This window comes from Spermophilus citellus (genome assembly GCF_964194105.1).
Source record: "Spermophilus citellus genome assembly, chromosome: 8".
NCBI lineage: Eukaryota > Metazoa > Chordata > Mammalia > Rodentia > Sciuridae > Spermophilus > Spermophilus citellus.
In genome coordinates this window covers 31,131,446-31,155,842 of record NC_138189.1, presented here as the reverse complement: position 1 = coordinate 31,155,842, position 24,397 = coordinate 31,131,446, and the positions used below count along the sequence as shown (strand labels likewise).

At 37.1% G+C, this 24,397-nt stretch overlaps 2 protein-coding genes across 8 annotated transcripts in view; one reads left to right on the top strand and one right to left on the bottom strand.

The window, feature by feature from the left end:
* RFC1 (replication factor C subunit 1) overlaps window positions 1-10,749 on the top strand; it is a 115,291-nt gene extending 104,542 nt beyond the window's left edge. Inside the window, exon 26 of the transcript XR_014023223.1 lies at window positions 10,482-10,749. The gene's annotated coding sequence lies outside the window, so the exon portion shown is untranslated. The remainder of the gene's footprint in view (window positions 1-10,481) is intronic.
* Window positions 1-24,397, bottom strand: part of WDR19 (WD repeat domain 19) — a 73,301-nt gene that overhangs the window by 26,043 nt on the left and 22,861 nt on the right. For all 7 annotated transcript variants that reach the window (XR_014023220.1, XR_014023221.1, XM_081303563.1 and 4 more), the window contains 12 exons: window positions 23,818-23,924; window positions 22,797-22,919; window positions 16,798-16,947; window positions 13,480-13,627; window positions 13,147-13,351; window positions 10,467-10,626; window positions 10,161-10,271; window positions 7,445-7,554; window positions 2,958-3,015; window positions 1,279-1,419; window positions 1,115-1,197; window positions 400-483 (listed from right to left, as the gene is read on the bottom strand). Coding sequence is in view for 5 of the 7 variants with exons in the window: in XM_081303563.1 (XP_081159689.1) it covers window positions 400-483; window positions 1,115-1,197; window positions 1,279-1,419; window positions 2,958-3,015; window positions 7,445-7,554; window positions 10,161-10,271; window positions 10,467-10,626; window positions 13,147-13,351; window positions 13,480-13,627; window positions 16,798-16,947; window positions 22,797-22,919; window positions 23,818-23,924 (1,480 nt within the window). In the remaining 2 variants the exon portion in view is untranslated. The remainder of the gene's footprint in view (window positions 1-399; window positions 484-1,114; window positions 1,198-1,278; window positions 1,420-2,957; window positions 3,016-7,444; window positions 7,555-10,160; window positions 10,272-10,466; window positions 10,627-13,146; window positions 13,352-13,479; window positions 13,628-16,797; window positions 16,948-22,796; window positions 22,920-23,817; window positions 23,925-24,397) is intronic.

Below are 24,397 nucleotides of genomic sequence, written 5' to 3'. Positions count from 1 at the left end.
CCTTCAAATACAAGGATATCCCAGTCTATATCTGAATACATAAAGGAAGGCATGAGGTATGAGATATAGAAAGATGTTGAAGACTGTGGTTTCAGACTGGCAAAGGTTATATATAAAGGATGTTTTCTGTCTTTCTCTGCTTTGTCTTTCTTAGAGCGTTGTAAATGTTAATGATTAATTGATCAAATTTATTCTTTTTTTAAAATTTTTTTAAGAGAGAGAATTTTTTTAATATTTATTTTTTAGTTTTTGGTAGACACAACATCTTTGTTTGTATGTGGTGCTGAGGATCGAACCTGGGCTGCACGCATGCCAGGCGAGCGCGCTACCGCTTGAGCCACACCCCCAGCCCCAAACTTACTTCTTTAAGTTTGTATAAATTTAAGAAATCGTACAAACCTTCCATCTGCTTCTTTAGCTTTGGCGTACTGCAAGTGGATCTTAGGAGAAGAAACATGAGGCAGAAGCTCGCCAACCTTTGCCCTAGAGAAGTAGACACAAGGAATGATATCAGCACTGTGCTCCCTCAAGTAGTTGCATATAAACAAATGCTAAATTTTAGAATTCAAAAAACAAATATCTGCTGGGCACAGTGTCATATGCCTGTAATACCAGTGATTTAGGACACTGTGCCAGGAGGCTGTGGCCTCACAAAATTCGAGGCCAGCCTGGGCTAATAAAAAATGGCTGGGGATATAGTGCAGTGGAAGAGCACCCTGCCCCTGGGCTCAATCCTTGGTGCCAAAAACAAAAACGAAAAAACAGTTATGATCTTTCAAAAATCTTGGCTGCAATAGGAAAAAGTAAACTTAATTGCTTTGCCTCTTGTTAGTCCCTATGTGGGAAGATGAAGGTTAGTTAATTAACTCTCTTGGGTTTTGTTTGTTTTTTCCTTGTAATTTATCTGTTTAGAGATATTCTCATACAAAATCAGCAAAATGTGCTCTTCTTTGGGCAAAGGCTATTAATGTGAACTAAGTAGTAAAAACAAGATGGCAGGCGCGGTTGGGGGAAACAGAGTGTCAGGTAGGAAGACTGGCAAGGAGACAAGTGGGGAAACCCCAACACATTAATTTCCAAACCTGCCTGGAAACAAACCCTCACCAGCTCTTACCAGTTCTTACAGCGGATGTAAACAGAGGCTGCTTTGTCATAGTACTGGCCTTTTTCATACAGTTGAGCTGCTTCTGAAAATTGCTAAAATAATACAGGATCATTAAGGTACTAAATTTGTTACGTGTAAGAACCACGTGAACATTTGTACAGAGAAAGGACTACCTTCATATTTTCCAATATGGCTCCACAGTCTCTTTTAAGAACCCTGCTGGGGTGCTTGAGGGCTTGGTTGACCCCTCTGCGTATGTCTCCCATTCTTATGGACATCTGGGCCACTCCAGCCAGGCACACTTCATCGTGCTCCTGAAATGATGGAGCGAAGACTAACGAGTCAGATCCTATTTCATCTGAAGCAGATGTACAGTAGAACATTCTGTGAGGATAGGAATCTGTGTCTGCCCTGTCCAACGTAGCCAATAGTTACAAGTGCCTACTGGGCATTTGAAATATGATGAGTGTGAAAGAGGAACTGAATTTTCAATTTGTAGATTAGATAATTAATTCAAACAGCTACATGTGGCTAGTGGTTAATGTATTTGATAGAGCACATAAAGAATAAAGTAAAGCAGAGGTAGCCCCCCAAAATATAAAAAACCCAAGAGATAAATTAGTAAAGGATATGATTAAGTAATTAATAAAAAATATAACTGGCCAATAAATAAATAAAAACATGCTCAACTTCACTCAAATACACATAAAATAAAATTTTATATATATGTATGTGCTTATCAAATTGACTAAATGGTTCACTGATGTTGAGAATATGCTCATACATGAACAATACATGCATGAATTACTATAATTTCATTTTGAGAGCAATTTAGCAATATCAAAAATTAAAAGCACATTTTATGGCCTAGAAATTTCACTTGTAAGAATATATCCTTCAGAAATACCCATTTTTGGTAGCTAAAAAAATATGTACTGGGTGGGACAGTCATTGTAGTGTTTGCAGTATTTTTGAAAATAGGGAAAGAAAACCCTATTTAATATGGAGTAGATGAAATATTATGGTATATCCAAGAAATGGAACATAGACTCTCTTAAAGGATAAACAGACTCATATATATTGACTTGGAAAGATCGAGAGCAAGCAAAATGCTACTTTGCAGAGTGGACAACAGCTACTCTTTCCTCAATGAAAGGGAGGGAGTGATTTTATGTTTAGCAGAAACCCGTATGACATACATCTTTGTGAGCTCCATAAGATTCTGGATGTCAGCATATGGAATCATTACAGGGTGTGGACGGAGGAGTGAATATTGGACTCTCACTTCTCACATTAATATCCTTGGGTGATTTTAAAAAATTGAGTATGATGAACTTGCATTCCTTTTGTAAGAACTTGATATAAATAGAAAAAAAAAAGATTCTCAATCTTTATAAGACCAAGTAAATTAAAAAACACCCATTTTATTCCAAAATTGAGCTTCTTGAGTTGGTATCTACTCTGTGCAAAGCATTTTGCCTGTTCAGGAACTTTCCACGTCAATACATATGAATCTGTTTTAGTCCTCTAATGTTACATTGTTAGGATGTACCCTATTTTTTTCATTCATTTTCTTATTGAATTATATTGGCCTATAAATGGGAAAGTTTTATGCCACTTTTTAAATTCCAGTCTTAATTAGAAGCTTATATTTAGGCTGTAGTAGAAAACATTTCTTTTCAGATAGGTAAAAATATTGCCATCTTTAGTTTTTAAGAGTTTAAAAAGTGTTTAAAATAATTTAACTATGTTTTTGCAAATGTGCTAATGAACAGAAAAACAGGTCACCTACTAGATATTGAATAAGTACAATGCAAATAAGAACAGGATAAAGATCTTTATTTGAGATTACCTTATTTTCACCTGTTATTCCTTTTTCATAATGAGCCAAAGCATTTACATAATCACCCCTGAAAGAAAAATCAGAGTGAATTTAATTCATATTTATGTATCTTATTTATATGTACAAAACTTAAGAGATAATCTCTGAGTTGCTTAAGTTCACGAAAGATGTGATAAACAACAAAGATGCAAGCATTCTTTCAGAGCGCAGCCCATCATTATTTTGTCACTTTGAAAATATTAAAATGGATCACTCTGCACTGTGAGGGACTTGGTAGGCATTTGTGGGAGGCTACAGCAAATTTTATGAGCTACCGTTGGTTAATTATTTCCTTTAGGGCATGAAATGACAAATCATGTGACCATAAAAACTAATGCTTTCTTCCAAAGACCCAATATTCATAAGAAGAATATGAATTGAGAGAATCTGGGTTACCATCAGTTTATTAAAGATAGACATGGAAGAACACCCTGGGTATTACAGTATTGAGGGTGCTGGTTCTTACTTTAATAAAACGTATCATTCATGATATAATTGTGTTAGTTAATTTTCCTTCATTGTGACAAAACAGCTGAGAATAAGAAACCTGAGGAAAAGTTGATTTTGGCTCACAGTTCAGAGCAGTTCATGGTCCCTTGGACCCTTTACTTTGGGCCTGTGGCAAGGCAGAGTGTCAGGGCAGGGAATGTGCAGCGGAGCTAAGCCTCTCACCTCACAGCAGCCAGAAAGCAAGTGAGGAGGAACTTGGGGCCCCATTATCCCCTTCAAGGGCACACTCCAGTGACCTCTCACTAGGGCTCACCTCCTAGAAGTTCCACCACCTCTCACCAGCACTACAGGCTAGTGACCAAGCCTTTACCACATGGCCTTTGGGGGACGTTTACGATCCTAACCATATCAATAATTAATATAGGCTCTGTTCCCATGATGAATACTAACATAGATCTGCATATCTAGAAGACCTATTTATTATATCAATTAATTTTCATTATTTAGGACCATGATTTGCTTAAGACCTTTTTGCTGAGACCCATCCTCCTCTGAGAAACCATCTCTTTTTGTATAATCATCTCTGAAAATGGCATCATTTGGGATCTATCTTAGCCCCACTTTATCAAATTAGGCAAGTTATTCAACCTGTCTAGGCCTCACTCAGTTTCCTCAACTACTGATACACAAGGGATGATTGAGAACTTTCTATTGGTCAGCCCAGGGCTTTGCAATATTCCTGAGTAGAAATTTCTAATTTGGGTCCAACAATATCAACCCCCCTAGGGACAAGAGAAATGACAGTTCCTTTTTTGGGAGCCTGCTCAATTAGTAGATGCTAAATTGAGATTCTGGAACTCTGATTTATGTTATATTAGTTACCTTGCTTTATTATTTTATTCTCACATGGATCTAGCTCATTAGTCTAATCTCACACTGGAGAGCTAAATCTCTTCTAGACTGAATAAATTTGGCCTTGCTCTGACCTAATCAATGTCTTGGATATAATAATGAAACAGACTGGGAACTGAGCACAGGCCTTGGGCTGTAGGCCTCAAAATCAGTCGTTGATACCTCATGATAGGACACACTTAGGAAAGTCATGATTTTATTTTATTTTATTTTTTTGGTACTGGAGATTGAACACATGGTTATTTAACCACTGAATCATATCCTCAGCCTTTTTTAATGCTTTATTTTGAGACAGGATCTTTCTAAGTCCTTAGAGCCTTGCTAGATTGCTGAGGCTAGCCTTAAACTTGCTATCCTCCTGCCTCAGCCTCTCAAGTTGCTGGGATTCTAGGCATGCACCTCCATGCCACAGGGCAAGTCACTATTAACACAAGAGAAACTATTCTGATGGTTGGGGGCTGGAATGTATGAGACCAGTGTCAAAAGGTCTGCATATAAATTAGCAGTGAAGCCTTTGAGAATGGTAGATCCAGGGTCAACTGTCAAGCAGAAAGAATTAAAGCAACTGCCATCACCACCACCCAAAACAAGGAAGCTTAGGCCTTCAATTGACCTTAGCTGGTTTGAGTTTGCTCCAAGAGCATCAATTTCCTGAGGCTTCTGGAAACTTTCTGTTTGTTTTCTGTCAGGAAATGGTGGATCATTTTTTTCTCTTCGGTGCAGAAGTTTTATACTCTAAGATATACTCTTAGGATGGAGATGGAGGGCCAAGGCACTAAGGCCTTGTCTCTGATTCTAAGATTCTAATACAGTTTGGTATATGGATTTTGGGGGGCAGTGTGGTGCTGGGGATTGAACCCAGGGCCTTATACTTGATAAAGCATAGGCTCTACCAGTGAGCTACACCCCCAACCCCTGGAATAACTTAAGGACAGAAATGAGGCAAATTTAAATCAAGACTGACTCCAAAGAAATAACGCCTTCAAAAAGCTTTTTATTGGAGAAAAGAAAATTTAAAATTAGTTATCCTGAACAAAAATGAATACTTTTTGATAAAATGATTTCTACAACCAAAATTTGGAGGTCAATAGTCTCACAATCCAAAATCTGTATGAAAATAAAAGGTAACTACATAACATTTTTGGAACAGTCAAATGTTAAAACATATTTTCTTTCTTTGTCAAAGACCAGTATTTTTCTACATTCTAATATTTTTGAAATTTGAATGTATCTTATAATATATGTCAGGAGAAATTACCCAGTTGTGATATTGTCATTGCACATACACATGCATGTGTGAACTGTGTGAACTTATATTTGCAAATAAGTTATTTATAGTCTTTGTAGCTATTTGTGTTGGTAGAAATAACCACAACTGAATGTTAACTTAAAACTAGATGCTGAATGCCTCTACATTTACAGTTTTATACAGCACTGAAATAAAAATGTAGTGTCTATTGATTAAGACTTGACAACTGGGCATGGTAGCACATACCTGTGATCCCAACAACTCGGGAGGCTGAGGCAGGAGTTTCCTAAATTTGAGAACAGCTTCAGCAATTTAGCAAGACCATGTCTCAGAACAAAAAGGACTGGGGATGTAGCTCAATGGTAAAGCACCCCTGGGTTCAATCCCCAGTACCAAACAAATAAACAAAATTTATGGCAAATAAGATGGGCTAACAATTAAGAGAATAAGAAAATTCTAAATTTCCCAGCATAGATTATAGAATTTCCAAAGGTAGGAGAGATTTGATGTACCAAAAAGGTTTACTACTCAAGCACCCAGCATCACTCTGTGAAAAGCTTTTGTCTTGACTTTCAATACTATTTTTCATCCATATACAATTCAATTTTAAAAAGAAAAATCTATAATTTTAAGCTAATAAAGATGCAGACTGCTATGGCACATGTTCATATATATTGAAACTTAATTGCCAATGTGATGGTATTGGGAGGTGATAAAGTCATCAGGACAAAGGTAGAAGGGAGAACTCTCTTTGATCTTGGCCTCCAGAACTGTGAGAAATAAATTTCCATTCTTCATAAGTTACCCAGTCTCAGGTATCCTGTTATAGCAGCATAAATGGACTAAGACATAGACTAAACTTCAGCATTTTTCATTCTGCCTTGAAATTACATTGCAAATCCTCAAAGTGTTAAAGGAGGTCAGGCTCCTGCACACAGGTTATGAAACAGTGTATCACTCTCCATGCTGAAAAGCCTTAGACCCAAACTTAGATTTTGATGCTGAAAATCAAAGTGGATAAATGTATGGATTAGTTTAAATTAGTTTAAATGTATGGATTATTATCATTAGTCAGCTAAAACTTTTTTTTTTTTTTTTTTTGGTACCAGGGATTGAACCTTCAGTGTGTAACCTAAGCAACATCCCCAGCCCTGTTTTTTTTTTTTTTTTTTTTTTTTTTTTTTTTTTAAATCTTGGGACAGGGACTCGCCAAGTTGCTGGGGCCTTGCTAAATTGCTGAGGCTGTTTTTGAACTTTTGATCCTCCTGCTTCATCCACTGGAGCCACTAGGATTACAGGTGTGTGCCACCATGCCCAACTAAATGTTTTTTTCTCTCTAAAAAGCAATTATTAAATTAAGGGAGAACCTTATAATTAAAGGCAGTTTAAAATGAAAATATGTAGAGGCTGGGGCTGTAGCTCACTGATAAGTGCTTGCTTTGCATGTGTGAGGCATTGGGTTCGATCTTCAACACCACATAAAAATAAAATAAAGATGTTGTGTCCACTGAAAAGTAAAAAATAAATATTAAAAAATTCTCTCTCTTAAAAAAAATAAAAATAAAAAATAAATAAAGATATGTGTGTCCATCTACAACTAAAAAAATATTTTTAAAATGAAAATATGTGGCAATTAGCTACCTATGAAAACATAATGATGGCTAGGTGCAGTGGCACATGCCTATAATCTCTTAGTGAGATCCTAAGCAAATTAGTAAGACCTTGTCTCAAAAAAAAAGAAAGAAAGAAAGAAAGGGCTGGGGATGTGGCTCAATGGTTAAGTATCCCTGGGTTCGATCCCTGGTGCCCCCACCCCCATAAAAAAAATGTAACAAGGAGGACTTACGTGAATTCAAGCTGAATAGCATATTCTTTTGATATAAATGGTATTTGCTCTGGGGCCAAACGTTTTGCCAGTTGGAGAGCACTGTCCCAATGCTGTAAATCCCTTCTCATCTGTTAGGAAGAGACCTTGATTTCAAAAGAGCAAACTATTTTGCAAAGTTATAATATAGTGCCAGTTTTAATAAAAGTAATTTCAAAAAAAAGGTTTTTTTTGTTTTTTTTTTTAACAGTAAAACTTGGCATTTACAAGGATAACTAGTACTTTCTACAGTCTCAATGGTGGTAACAGAGCCCTAAATTTAGCTATTACAGTGGTTTGTGGCCCTCCCCATACTCAATCCTACCTAAAAAAACCTTATTCCTTAGTATTTTTCTCAGTAGGGGTAAATTAAAATTATATATATATATATATATATATATATATATATATATATATATATAATTATAATGCACTAGTTGAAAAATGATAATAGAAGGGAGATCAGTAGAGTACATGGATTGGGGAGGGAGGAGTGGATAGAAATGGAAGGTACTGAGGAATGAGATTGATCAAATTATGCTATACATGTGTTTGAGTATGGCATAATGAATCCCACTATTATGTATGATCATAATGTACCAATAAAAATTAATGCAGTCAATTAAATTTAATTTTTCATCTTTGAGGGGCAATGACAAAAAAGTTGGGAAACACTTTACTATAGGAATTAATGTTATTTTATTAGATAATTTCAAGCTACATAACAACAGAAATAACAGAAAACATAAGTAAAATGTAAACTTTCTTCCTTCCTGGTTTCTTTTATCTTTTACCAGTGTCTGTGGTTCCTGTGGTCAGTTAGACAATTCCAAATACAAATTTATCATTACAGAATCTTTTCAAGTTTGTTCCTCGCCCTATGTACACTTTATGAAGAATTAAGAATAGCTAACATTTTTCAAGTGTTATTCTTTGCCAGACACTGGTCTAAGGCATTAGCTTATTTTACTTTTCACTTCTACCCTTTCACAATGAACTTGTCATTTTAGAGATCCAGACTCTGAGACAAAGAGAGGCTAGTTTTGACACAGGCTACAAGGCCAGTTCATAACAGAGTCAGTAGTAGGGCTCTGCCTTTGCCCTCTCCACTGGCTAACTTACCACTCAGAATGAAGTTAAAGAATAACAGACTGCAATTACCCCTCATTCTGAAGCCATCCCTCAAATCCTTGACAAAGCTAGGGGCACAGGTTTTCCACAGGTAAATTCAGAGGAGCCAAGATGACGGCACTGCCTTTACTCACTATAGTCACATTCTTACTTAAGTCAGTACCCATCCAAGCTTTGAAAATTTCTCAGGGTGTCCCCAGTTATCTCAAATAATAGGGTAAAATAACCTTAGTTTTTTTTTTTCTTAAAAAGAATGAATTTAGTTTACTTATAATGAAAACAAAAATGAAAATTTGCTGTAAAAATAAAAATGAAACATCAATGTAAAGTGCAAATAAAAATTTAGGGCTGAGGATGTGGCTCAGTGGTAGAGTGCCTGCCAAGCATGTAGAAGGCCCTGGGTTGGATCCCAGCATTGCATAAAAGAAAATGAAAATTTGCTGTAGAACAACAATATGAAAAAGAAAATCTGTGAAATTAGTAACAAATATATTTTCAAAACTACTCCTTTTATATAGTTGTAGAAATGCTGCTTTGGGCTGGAAGAACATTAATAATTACAATAACTACTATTTTATGTCTACTGATCCGTCACTGTGCTAAAAGATCTAATTCTCTTTGAAGATATTTTACAAGTATCCTGTGGGCTGGATACAGTTATCCTTACTCTAAAGAAGAGGGACCTGGGGCTGAAAAGGTTCAATAATTCATCCAAGGTCATACAGAGCTGGGATTTGAGCCCAGAAGTGTTCTACTCTCGAGTCTGTGCTCTTGATCACTTTTCTATATTGTTATGTCTTCTTCCACTCTGTCCTTGAACTTGGTCCTTCATTCTATTCCAATTCCTCTCCTACAACTCTCGATACATAAGAGAATTTCATAAACAGATAAAAGATAAATGTGCCTTAGTTTTCTCAGGCAGAAAATAGAAAAAATAATAGTACCATCTTATAGGATTTTTGTGAGAGTTAAATGAGCTAATAAATGTCAAGTGCTTAGAAAACTGCCTGGCACCTGTGAGCATTCAAGAAATGGCAGCTATTTTTCTTTGCAAATATTTTTGTAAGTTATACAATCTGTTTTCTTTGGGTACATTTAGACTTTAAATTATTTAGTAATGTTATAATACCATGCCTTTTATGCTGAAGAATGAAAATATTTTCAAGCTAATGGTACTTTGGGATTTTTTTTTTTGGTGTGTGTGTGTGTGTGTGTGTGTGTGTGTGTGTGTGTGTGTTGGGGCTTGAACCCACAGGTGCTTTACCTCTTACTCACATCCTCCAGCCCTTTTTGTTTTTTGAGACAGGGTCTCACTAAGTTGCTTAGGGCCTTGCTAAATTGCTTGAGGCTGGCCTCCAACTTGTGATATTCCTGTCTCAGCCTCCCGAGTTGCTGGGATTACAGGCATGCACCACTGTGCCTGGCTACTCAGGGATTCTTAAAAGCTTAAATGTTTACATTTTAGGAGGGGGAAGGCATATGGTGTCTGGAACTAAGAAGTTTTAACCAGAAAAAAGGGGAGACCCCCTTCTCCGCACATTCTTTCCCTCCTTATTTAAAGCCATACCTCTAGGGCAGCCACAGGACAGCTGGATGCAAGGTACAGGTCCTGAGCCAGGTTGAAGTCATTCATAAACATGGCAAGATGTCCTGCCAAAAGATTGTAGTCCTCTATTCCCTGCAAAGAAAAGCAGTTTTGATAAGAAGAAATACAGAGGTTTAACTCCATTTTTAAAAAGACTGTGCTCAGTAGGAAGTGGCAATGTTCTATTTGCTTGTTTATGAGTTAGGTAACATTAACTTAAGGAAGTAAAATATTTGAAGAAATAGCATTTAAATCTTAATCTGATAATTCTCATAAAATGCTGTATACCTTTATTTCTTCTAGGGACATCACTAAGCCGACGTTTCCAATTGCCCGATAAACCCGGATTGCAAACTCCACTTCCATGTGATGCAGGCAAGCTTTGGCCAAATCATTCCAGGCAGCATGATCATTCAGAATCTTGCATATGTCCCAAGCATCAGCAAACCTGGGATTTGAGTATACACACTTAATTGGAGAGCGCCACTGCCACCTATTTGGCAATTTGCAGATTACATATGATCTATTATCATGTGCTAAATAAACTTTGCAAAAAATTTTTTTAACCTATAATTGTCACTTGTTAATGAAAAAATATATAGACTTTCTTCTTTTGTATGACAAATGTTTTCCCTTGCCTTTTTAAAAATTAATTTGAATCTACTCTCTGTAACTAGCCCTTCTGCCTCAATTAACTAAACTAATTCTTTTTTTTTTGTACTTTTATTTCACAGATAGATGAAAATTGTTTTTATTTACACTTAAACCTAATAAAGTCCTATAAATTTAGAAGGTGAAAACGGGTCTTATCCAAAAGGATAAGTCCAATCTGCTTTTAGCTTTTGGTGTAAAGTCTGAGTGAAACAGGGTGACTTAGTAGTCTGCTCTGTCTGGACTCTCTCTGGATGCTTCTGTGCTCCAAGAGTCAGCTGAGCAGCTGTGACTGGGACCCTGTGGCCCTTAAGCCTGAAATATTTACCATTTGGCCCATAGCAGAAAACGTTTGCTGATCTCTGGCTTAAAACATGAACACACATGCCAATTCAACTTCACAGAATCTGTCGCAGTGAAAACCTCACACGCACCCACCTACTCAGCCATCCACCTGCCCGCCCATCCATTTTTCTATCCAGCACACATTTACTGAGCACCTCTGTGCTATGTGCCAGGAACTGTGCTTAGAACCAAGATACAAGGTCAAACACACAGTCACTGCCCTTAGGACAGCTATGACTGGGGAAGGAGGAAGAGACAGGGAAGTGAACAAATGAGCTCCACACGGTGCGACAGAGGGAACCAAGTGCTCTGGGTACGTGACTCTTTGTGCTGTTTGCACACATTCTAATATACCACCCCGACAACCTCACCCACTACAAATTGTTACTTCTCCTTTACTGATGAAGAAGTGAGCTTAGGCGCGTTAGAGACTGGCTCAAGTCACACAGCGGTGGTAAGTAGTGAAATGTTCTGAAGCACTAGAGGCACTTCATCCTGGCCCTGAGGCAACATGCCACAAAACCCCCAGCTGGGACTTCATGGTGGGGGGGGAGTCAGGGAAGGCTTCCTGGAGGAGATGGCTGCCTGGTGGCTAAAGAATGATGAGTTTTGTCCTCCAGAGATGGGGGAAGGGCATTCCAGGAAGAAGCATGAAAAATAATTAATTTAAGCTGCTAGTGGAACAGAGAGGGAGCTGAGTGGGGCCAGTTGAATCAGTTGTGGCTCGGATTAAATCAAGAGCTGACTGTGCCATACTGGGATCCCTGAGGAATTCGGATTTTTTTCCTATAGACAATTGTTAAGTCAACTGAATTTTTTTTTTTTTTAAATTTTACAGTTTAGTCAGAGTCAGTCAGTCTCTCTCTCTCTCTCTCTTTTCATGCTTGGATTTGAACATGGGACCTTTGTGCATGCTAGGCAAGTGCTCTACCACTGAGCTACACAGCCATGCCCACTGAAAGATCTTGAACAGAGGAACGAGAGGATCCGATTCATATTTTTAAAACTGTGTGAAGGGGCTGGGGTTGTGGCTCAGTGGTAGAGTGCTTGCCTAGCATGCGTGAGGCACTGGGTTCGATTCTCAGCACCACATACAAATAAATAAAATAAAGGTCCATCAACAACTAAAAAAAGAAAAAAGAAAAGAAAACTGTGTGAAAACAGAACAGATCTTCATGAGGCTATCTGGAAAGAGACCAGTTAGCAAGTGGTCATACTATACATCGTTCCAAGTCAGTATCTGAATGAAGACATAGGAGAACAAGAGGAGAAAATGATCTTGAAGTCGAGGTGCTCGTGTGTGTGTATTGGACAAGTTGATCAAGACAGGGATGGGGGAAGAAGGAGAGCTCTGTGTTAGGCAGGCAAGTTTGAGGAGCTTGTGGAGTTCTGAAAGCAGTTAGTTGTAAACACAGGTTTAAGATGAAGACAGATTTTGACGTCAGCCTCACATGGACTATATCGATGCTTTGGAAGTAGAGATGATTTGCTCAGGAGAAACAGAGTGAGAAGACAATAAAGGAGCTCATGGGGATGCTAAAAATAGCACCACTTCAGAGATAGTTAGAAGAATCAGAACCACCAAAGAATTCACAGTGGTCCCAAGACATAAAAGAAAACAGCAGGAAAAGGAAATCTTGGAGCAAAGCAAAGTCAGACTTCATTATGATAAAGTCGATATTGTCGAAATAATTCAGTTTATTAGAATTTCATAACACCTGGGCTACATAGATCCTTAGAAACTTTGTTATTCTGAAGGGTTTTTCTTGTAAACAATACTTTTAGCTATAACATCCGATAGTGGTACTTCCTTGGAATTTATATATATTTTTCTATTCATTATTTTATCTGAGCCTCATAACAGCCTTGTGAAGTAAGCCGGTAGTGTTATACATATCTACTGAATTGGGTTTGACCTTGAAAAATCATAAAAGCATGTGAGAAGCTCCAAGCCAAGTGTCTGCAACCCTACCTTTTGAGCATTAAAGTCTGGGCCAACATTTGTCTCAGTTCGTTAGGCGGCTTGTCTTTTAAACTGTGGAGGAAGCCGTGGGTGCTGAGAAAGATGCTGTTGATTTTTCCACTCTCTGTCTGGCAGGTCAGCTCACCATTGTACAACATCAGAGGTTTATGAGAGAAGGGAACTTTGGTGCTACCAGCCAAAATAACCTTGGATCCTATATCATAAAGCAGACCTCTTAATGACAAAAGTGAATACTTAGCACAAACATCAGAAAGGGAGATTTTAATTTCTTTGCAATGGAAATTGATTTACCAATGAACGTACAAAAAAGTGATTCAGTACCTTGTATGGTGTCCTTATGAAAGACATAAGTGTATACTTTATCATCATCATAAGCAATAAATACGCCTTTATCCATCGGCCAGTTTTCCCAAAGAACACCTTTAATGGTTGGTGAGAAATCTGGAATCTCATAGGTAGCATCATTAACCTACAAAATAGGGTTTATAGATTTGCCCACGTCTGTGTTTAGATCATTATCATTTGCCTTGGCAGGAGCCTGTCTACAGCCTTAACTGGCAGAGCTTCCCAACCCCCACTGGACCCAAAGTTACTCCAACCACAGCAGGAAGGGAAGTTCCTCTTCCTAGTCCTATACCACATCAGACTTGGAAAAACTGCAGATATTTGGCAAATCAAGGGTTTGATCTAAACTATGGGGGAATTTATAGGAAACTACAAGTCTAAAAACAGTAGCTTCAGGTTAAGAATAACATATAGAAGCTGCTCAAGATGGCAGAAGTTTACACCACAAACACACCTGTTTCCAGACGTGTGTGTGTGTGTGTGTGTGTGTGTGCACGCGTGTGTGTTGTTGGTGATAGAACCCAGGGCCTCACACATACTAGGCTATAACCCCAGGAACCTTTAAATAATAATGGGTAGTAAATAACACGGGTGTTAAGAAACAGAAGTTAATTCATGCACGATTTGAAATTTACAAAAATTACACTGGAGATGTTTTATTTCAAAAATCTATAAATATAATACTATAATGACATAAACATTTAAAATCCACATAATTTCTGTGAACTTAAACATCTTAAATGGAGAACCGTGTGTTCTTCCTAGTCCATCTTCTCTCAAAATGAGAATGATATTTATGATTCTTCCAAATAATTAACTGATACTACAGAGCTGCGTTATATGATATGATAGTTGCTATTATATTATCTGTAATGGGCCCATTTAAAATCAGAAGCTCCAAATTGTTTTTCTTAGCCATTTCCTACTAATCTGTTCAAGCATTTCCTCCCCTCAGCTTTCTACAGTCCATCATCTCATGCTGAGAATGGGGGAGATGAAACCACCCCCAAAGCCCTGGTGAAAAGCAGAAAACAGGAACTGCAATCTAATTCTGGCTAGCACAGCCTGGCTGAATCTACATATGCATATTTCCTGGCTTTTTGTTCCTACCAATTGTGACATTTCTGTAGCATGAGGAAAGTAGGTCTTCCTAGTTTGGGCCAAACTGCAATTAATTCATTTTTCCTTTTTATATAGCTTTCTCTTTTCTCTGATGTGGGCAGGCAACTAAACCCAGTCAGAACTCAAGTAGCCTCTAACCTGGGCCTAGATAACATATCCATCTAAAGCTATTGAGCACTCAAATGTGTCTAAACCAATCAACACATACTAGGCCTCAAAGCAAAAAAGAAATGTAAAGCATTTCATTAATAATTTTATGTTTAGCTACATATTGAAATAATAATGTAAGGTTATTTTTTTTTTAAGAGAGAGTGAGAGAGGAGAGAGAGAGAGAGAGAGAGAGAGAGAGAGAGAGAGAGAGAGAGAGAGAGAGAGAGAACTTTTAATATATATTTTTTTTATTTTTTAGTTCTCAGCGGACACAACATCTTTGTTGGTATGTGGTGCTGAGGATCCAACCCGGGCCGCACGCATGCCAGGCAAGCACGCTACGGCTTGAGCTACATCCCCAGCCCCTGTTAGGTTATATTAAATACATGAAAATTAATTTCATGTTTTGATCCCCTGCTTTGCAAAAAAAAAATTTCCATTTATTTCTTTTTATCTTTTTTAAAAATCTGGCTAGTAGAAAATTAAAAATTCTCTATGTGGTTCACACTAAATTCCAATTTGACAGTACTACTAAAAGGTACTATATTGTCTACTTATAATTATATACCTATATGTGTAAACTCATTTAATTGTAACATTATTCTCTCCAAGACAGGTACTGTAATTAGCCCCACTTTTCAGATGAGGAAACTCAGGCACAGAATAATCAGCCCAAAGTCACACAGCTAATTAGTTGAAGAGCCAGGGTTTGAACCCCAGCCTGCTCCAGAGTCTAGGCTTCTAACTTCCAGGTTACACCAAGGCTCAGTTTATATGGATGAGCATAGCAGGTGGAGGATACAGGATTTTTTTTTTTTCAAGTGTAGCCATTTGTGTAGCACCTATCATGTACAAAACCCTACACACATCATCCCATTTAGTTGTCATCCAATGACCCCACAGAGTGTTAGAACCATCTCCATCTAGAAATATAGGGAAACTGGGAATCCAGTTACTCAGCTCTTTCACAGAAATGATCAAGGAAAAGAGAACCATGAAAGGAAAACGATAAATGGTATCCACTTATTTATGGTTGTTCTTACTCTCCACCGGTTCCCTAGCAGTCATCACCAGGCACTGACCTGACCTCCTGATAGACACTGGTCCTCCCACCTCCAGATGCCCTGTCAAACAGTGGGTGAACCCATGGGGACGGCGTGGCGGGAGGCAGCTCTGATTGGCACCTGGTTACCAGGGGAAGCTGTGCCAGTTAAGTGGAGGGAACAGGATGTTCTCTTTAGGTTTATGTCATTCTTCCTCCTTTGTTATGGGACGGGAGGAGAATGGGTTGAGTGAGAAGTCCACAATGGGAATCTGGCATAAATAATCCAGGCTTCTTGTTATATTTTTTCAAAGAAAGGAAAAGAAAAGGAAAAGGAGAAGAGAAGAGAGGAGAAGAAAGGAAGAAAGGAAGGAAGGAGGGAGGAGGAATGAAATCTTCATACCAAGGCAGGTACGGAAGGGATCGAAAGCCGCCTTCACTGGGCAGACACTAGGCAGAACAGACATCTGGGAGCCACATTAAGGTGGGTCCAGGAGCCTCTGTGAGGTTTGAGCCGGGACCCAGTGCATGGGAAACCATTAAGGGTGAGTCAAAAATAAATGAAAAGCCCTAGTATGGTAATGGTCATAAAGCACATTTCCTCTTTCTAAATCTATTTTCAAAAATGTGAAGGATGTCCAAAAATAGGAGTAACTGACTTCTTGGATAGGTCCATCCATTTTTAAGAAACAACTTTTAAATCAACTAAGATGGGCAGAAAGGACAGGGTATAGCCTCTGCCTTCTGAGGCTTCCTGCACATCTAGAGAGAAAACTCATGTGCAGGAAGGTAGACTGTAATGATAATACCGTGCAGTAACAAGGTTAAAAGTTGTATGAATGTAACAACATGTTAGGTGATAGCAAGTAGCACAATCTTTGATACTGTGTAGGAAAATTTTACATGAGCTCTACTTTAATAACACCTTTTTCTTATATTCCATTTATTTAAACAAACATTCAAAAAATTTCTAGACTTACTGGACAGTAAACAAATCCATCACTTTTTTCATCAATGAAAATTAATTTGGTCCCATTTGGGTCAGGAAAAATCTTTTTCACACCAACAGGATGTCGATAATCATTAACATATTGCCAGTCTTCAATATAGAAATATTGAATGACGCCAGTCTAAAAAAAAAAATCCAGTTATGGAAATATAAGGGGTGGTCAAGGAAACACTGACTTTCCATGTTCAAGTTAAATACACTTCCTAATTTTTAGAGTATTATTATTATTATTATTATTATTATTATTATTTTTTGTACCAGGGATTGAACTCAGGGGCACTCAATTACTGAGCCACATCCCCAGGCCTATTTTGTATTTTATTTAGAGATAGGGTCTTACCGAGTTGCTTAACGCCTCGCTTTTTGCTAAGGCTGGCTTTGAACTCGGCAATCCTCCCGTCTCAGCCTCCCTAGCTGCTGGGACTACAAGTGTGTACCACCATGCCCGGCCTGCATCATTATTTTTGATGAAGGAGAAGCCTAACAATATTTAGTATGTATGCAGTGTACAGACCCCTAAAAATAAATGCAATGAGAATACACAAGTGACTCAATATTCTATTAATTCATATGCTTTTAATGACATGAAATAATTAATTCATAGTATTTTTACTTGCTGAAATACCCTTGTTGCTGAAGAGAAACTTTCAGATTGTGGTTTTTCAAATATTTTTTCTGTTAATTAATAAACTAGAAAATTAGTTTTAAGATAAAAACAAAATAAAAACCTTACCTGATACAATCAACTGTATTTCTATATATTAGCAATGAACTTGCACATCTCAAAATTGAAAACACAATAAAGGCTGAACATCCCTAATCTGAAAATCTGAAATTGAAATTTTCTGTGTGCCAACATGACACTCAGAAGTTTTCAGACATTGGAGTACTTCAGATTTCAGATTTTCAGGTTAGGGATGCTCAACTAGTGATATCTATGTAAATATCCCCAGTGAAACAAACAAAACAAAACAAAACTTGAAACATTTCTTTCTGGTCTCAAACATTTTGGATAAGGGATAATCTACATTTCTATATCTGGGTGTAAATGTAACAAAACATGCATAGGATTTTCATGCTGAAAACTACAAAACACTAAATACAAAACGCTATATTCATAATGTATTAGAAGACTCACCAGAGTAGAAATGTTAATTTTCCCAACTATATAGGTTTAACATCATTCTAATAAAAATCTCTACAAGATTTCTTTGAAGATACAAAACTATTCTAAAATTTATACGGAATGGCAAAACAACTAGATGAGCTGAACCAAGTTTGAAAATAAAGAATAAAGTGGGAATTAGTTTGCCCAATTTCAAAGATTTTTAAAAAATATACAGTTGTGATAATCAAGACTATGTGGTATAGATGGAGGGACGCCACACAGGTCAACGGAATGGAGTAGAGGGCCCAGAAAATAGACATGGATATGCTCAACTGATTCTTATTTCTGTTTAAAAGGTGCTTATACTCATTTTTTTCTTTAGTAGCTTTATGAAAATGTAATTCATATACCATGAAATTCACCCTCTCAAAGTGTACAACTCTTGGCATGTTTACAGAGTTGTACAATACTTTAATCAACTTAAAACAATTCATCACCCAAAAAAGAAACCCCACTTTGAAGTCAATCCAGAAGCTCTTCAGTGGGTGAAAGGTTGAACATACTGGTTCACATACCTCGGAACACTACTTGGCAATAAAAAAGGCAAATGGCTGCTACATACAACCTGGCTGAATCTCCTGAGAAGTACATGGAGTGAAAAAGAGCCAATCTGAAAAGGCTGCATATTATATGATTTCTATGGAAATGGTAAAATTATAGAAATAGAGAACAGATTATTTGTTACCAGGGGTTAAGGATGGGTGGGGTTAGGAGGAAAATGTGTGTGGTCTAAAGCAGTAACAGAAGGGATCCCTGTGGTGACAGAATTGTTCTGACTATACGGATCTCAACATGGTTGTGATACTGGACTATAAATGTACACAGGGGAACCTAGGTGAAGGTACATAGGATCATAGGATCTCTTTATTTCTGACAACTGCATTTAATTTTGCAAGGATCTCAAATAAAAAAAGTTTAATTGAAATAAAAATACATGATAACATCTTGGACTTCACTTAGGCCAAGATGGAGTGAGACACTGGATTTTCTTTTCTATCCAAAACAACCACTTGTATTTTTTAAATACATATATAAACAAAGTGCATGGAACTACCATTCTCAAGATGCTGAAATTAGGCAACAAAGGACATTGATCTCTGAGAGGGGGCAATAAGGCGAGTCCTATGGCAGCTCCAGCTATTGCTTTCAGAGAGATTTCAAATCATGGCAAGGGGGTTGGGGCTGCAGGTGGAGCATGATTCCAAGTTGTGGAGATGGAGCTGAGAGCACAGGGAGAAGAAGGTGGCGGCTAGAGTTGACAGGGTAGAGTCCAAGAGAGGACAAAGCTGCAAAGAGAAAGAGAAGTTGGAGATCTACGGAGAGGGTCCACCTTGACTCAGGTGCACATATATGAGAAAATTACTGAGGCCAGGAAAGAATCATCCAAAAGAAACAAAGTGAACAGTGACTGGACTCACAGAAAACTATTCCCAACAGCCACACTCTAAAAACTTAAAATCCACAGGGGCCTTGTAGATTTCAGAGTACTCAGGAAAGCCATGCTGCAGGAATGAGAGATAATTGGCTGTAACTGAGCACTATTTCATACCTGCCAAAAACAAATGATAAGGGTTGGGGTTGTAGCTCAGTGGCAGAGTGCTTGCCTAGCATGTGTAAGGCACTGAACTGGGTTCAATTTTCAGCCCACATATAAATAAATAAATAAAATAAAGGTCCACTGACAACTAAAAAACTATTTTAAAAAATGATAAAAGCAAGACTCAAATGAGTCAAACTCTTTTAAAATAAATTAACTGTGCCCCACATCAAAGTTCAAGAATATTTGGGGGAATACAAATATATCCAGAACCCCAAAAGGTAAAATTACCAGACATATAGGAAAATATGACCCATAATGAGAACAATCAATCAGAACTGACCCAAAATGGACCCAGATATTAGAATTAGTGGATAAGATCATTAAAGATTATTATAACTGTAAAGCATGTGTTTCAAAGCTAATTGGAGACATGGAAGACATTTTAAAAACCCAAATAGATTTTTTATGGATGAAAATTACCATGTTTAAAATTTAAAACAATTGGATGAGATTAATGGCAGCTCAGATATGATAAAACAAAGGTTAGTGATTTTGAAAATACAGCAGTAGAAATGAAAAAGAAGAAAGAGAATTTAAAAATGTAACGAGTTTTATCTGTGAGACACTTTTAGCACCGCAATATACATGTAGGTAGAATCCCTGCGATTAGAGAGTGGCAGCACAAATTTAAAGATATTATAGCTAAAAGGGTCCAAGTTTGATTAAAACTGTAAACTCTCAGATTCAAGAAGGTCAACAATTTCAAGCTCAGGAAAAAGGAAGAAAACAACATCATGACACATTACAATCAAATTGCTTAAAAGCAGTGATTAAGATGAAATAGTAAAAGCAGAGCAAAAAACACTGCACACAGAGGAACAAGATCAAGATGACAGATTTCTTGTTGGAAAAAATGCAAGTGAGAAGACAGCGAGGCAGAAACAGTACTGAAAGAAAGAAGTGGTCAGCCTAGAATTCTACACCCAGCGAAGACATCTTAAAAAAATAAATAAATAAATAAAGGTGAAACAAGGACATTTTCAGTCCAAAGCTAAAAGAATTCATGGACAGGAAACCAGTATGATGAATATTGATAAAGTTAAACCTTCAGGCAGAAGAAAAAGATACCAAGTGGAAACATGGATTCACACCATGGAATGAAGAGCACCAAAAATGTCAACCACATGAATAAATATTTAAGCTACTTCTTTCTTAAATCTCTTTAAAGGATAGCTGATTGTTTAAACAAAACTAATAGACAATGCACTAAGGGGTTTATAAGAACTGTTAAAGCAAGACATGTGGCAGTGGCTCTGAGGTTGGAGGGGAGCATTTCATGGTACACCATCACTCGAATACAGGCATAGACCAAACCCCAGATAACAAAGGTTATAATTAATAAATCACCAGATGATATAAAATAATAAAAATACAGAGTCTGAAGGAAGGTAAAGGAGGAAGAAAACGTCGACAAAAAACAGATGGGACAAGTAGAAAATGGCAGGACAACAGACTGAAACCTAAACAGGTGGGTAATTCATTATACTTAAAAGTCTAAACTCCCAGCTAAAAGGCAGAGAGACTGTCTGACTGTGGGATCCAACTATATGCTACTTATAAGAAAATAGATTACATATAAAGATACAAAAAAGTTAGAAATGGAAAAAGATACAGCAGGATAACATTCTGGAAGGCTGAAATGGCTGTGTTACTATCAGGAAAAATAGATTTCAGAGCAAAACTATTACCAGAGATTTTAAAAGGTCATTTCAAAATGATAAAGTGGCTAATCTGTCAAGAAAACAAAACAATCCAGAATGGTTAGATGCCTAACAAGAGAGCTTCAATATACATAAAATACTTAGAGAACATTTATACAAGGAGATAAATAGTCAAATTCACAATTGTAGCTCTCAATAATTGATTGAATAAAAAATATAAAATCAGAAAGGATACAGAAGTCTTGAATGTTATCAACTAACTCGATCTCTAGAATAGCATATATATTCCTTCCAGTTACAAAAGGAATTTTTACCAAATGGATCACTTTCTGTACCATAAAATAAGTCTCACAAATTTAAAATAATTTGTCAGACAAATTATATTCCCTAACCATAATAGAATGAAATCAGAATTCAGTAACAGAAAGACATCTGGAAAAATCTCAGTTGTCTGCAAATTTATCAACACAGTATTAAAAAACCCATGAATAAAATAAAAAATCAAAAGGGAAATTCTAAAGATTTTGAACTGAATAAAAACAAAAAAAATACAATATACTAAAATTTTGGGGATGCTGCTAAAGTAGGACATATGGGAAATTTCCTCCCACTGAAGGGCTTATGTTAGAAAAGAAGAATGATCTCAAGTAAATGAAATCAACTCCTGTCCTAAAAACTAAAAAAAGAACAGATTAATACTCAAATCAGTAGGATAAATAATGGAGCAGAAATCAATGAAAGAGGAAACAGGAAAACAATAGAGAAAAACAACAAAAAAAACCCCCAAAAAACAAAAAACAAAACCAAAAAAGCTATTTATTTGAAAAGATCAACACAATTGATAAACCTCTGGGTAGATCAATCAGGGGAAAAAAACACAAATTACATCATCAGAAATGAGACGAGTGATATTGCTACAGATCTACAACTATTAAAAGAATAATAAGGAATATTATAATTTTATGCCATAACTTAGATGGACACATTCCTTCAAAGACACAAACTATCCAAGTTCACCAATGAAGAAAAACAGATAACCTGAATAGCTTGCTTTCTACTGACACCATTGAATTTGTAGTTTAAAATCGTCTTGTAAAGAAAAGTCCAGGCCCAGGGGGGAAGAGCTCCACCATAACACTATGGCTACTTTGCAACATTCACACAGGCACAGAGGTGAGGCTCAAATTTAGTTGGACAGGGACATGACAGAGCAAGCAGCCTGGAGAAGAGCCGTCCCAAGTCATTTCTCATTCACCTCTCTGTCTTGTCAGCTTTTCACCTGCTTTTAGTGATGGCATCATCCCAAGTCTGCCCTTTCAACTTCATAAATTAAGAAATTGCTTAAAAACCACAAGACGCTTATACTAGCAGATCATACCATCTACATTCTGCGAAAGTGTATGATTAATCACAGATAACTTCATTCCTTATATTGAATTCAATACCGAAAAATATATAGGAAAAAAAGTAGGAAAAAGTCTAAGTCACAAAGTAAAAATTAGAAATCCTCTATGCTCTATATTAAAAAAGACAATACATACATCTGTCCCATAGATGAGGAAATCACCAGTTAAGGCATGACATAAAATACGGCATTTATCATCCACTGCCGGGAAGAGTCGAGTCTCACGTTCTTCTTGAGCATTGGAGATTTCACTTTCTATCTAAAATGTAAAGATTGTTTGCATAAATGTGCAAAGTGTCCTTTTTCTCAAGTTCAACTACACATTTGGAATCTCAAGACTACCTTGGGCCTGCTTACTCAGAAATATACCTGACAACAACCACAGCTGGCCTGCAGGGCAGCATTAGGTGTTCCCACCAATCTCTTTGGCTCCGCAGATGAGAGGGGTCAAGATATTTATGTGTGCTGGGTACGGTGGCGCATGCCTGTAATCCCAGCAGCTCAGGAGGCTACAACAGGAAGACTGTGAGTTCAAAGGCAGCCTCAGCAATTTAATGAGGCCCTAAGCAACTCAGTGAGTCCCCGTCTCTAAATAAAATATTTTAAAAAGGGATAAGGATGTGGTTCTGTAGGTAACTGCCCCTGGGTTCAATCCTCGGTACCAAAAAAAAAAAAACCAAAAAAAAAAAAACCAAAAAAAAAAACAGAATGAAAAGTTATTTGTGGCAGATGCCCTGATTTAGAAGTCCTGTCATAGAAGGTGCCAATATTTGTTGAATGAGTCAATGGATATAATTTCGAGGATCCTCACATGTAACATGCACAAATCTAAGAGTCATTGCATTGCAGAAAGCCCAGTTTATGGTTCATTTGTAGTTCCTTCTAGATGCAATTTACCAACTGGGTTATTTTTACTATAAGCAATGTGGTAAAGAGCACTGTTGCTATTTATCAAGGTTCTAGAGAACAGGGCTAAAATGTCACTTGAACATCTCATACAGAAGGGGAAGAGTTTTGTTCACCCTTACCCATATCTGGCTTTCTAGCTAGGCTGTATATACTTGCTGCCTGACCAAGGTTCTTGATAATGTGACATGAGGTTATTCATTATTACTACTTAAACTAGCAGATTTCCAAGATATCAGAATTATACTTACCAAATGTAACTGGACTTTGCCTTCAAAAAGTGCAGAAGCATAGTCAGAATGAAGACAAATGCTAGCTACTGTTCCAAGATATTCTACGTCTTTTAATTTTTTTACACCTGTAGCAATGTAAAAAAATAACATACTGAAATTAGGCAAAACTACCTCATACAAGTATTTGCAAATAATTTTTAAATGTGTGTCTTTGTAAAAATCTTCTGAACTTAAATCTTATTTCAGCTATTGTAAAGAAAATCGTAGTAGCCAAATAAATTTGCTTTCGGGAATTCCATAATGGTTCATATGAAACAAGAGAAAATAAGTGAATTAAACCTTAAGTGACAAGAAGCTTAATGGGGTTTTCTATTCTACAGGTTACTTCTCAGGTCTTTTCCTGAAGGTTATCTGATCTAGAGTTGGGGGAAAATGTGGAGAGGGACCCATAGTTTGTTAAGCTACCAGGCATAGGTGTGCCTAACAAAGCCACTGTGTAAAGTTAGAACCAAGAATCAAGAAATGGGATGGATTCAAACTAAAAAGTTTTTTCTCAGCAAAAGAAATAATCTGTGAGGTGAACAGGGAGCCTACATCC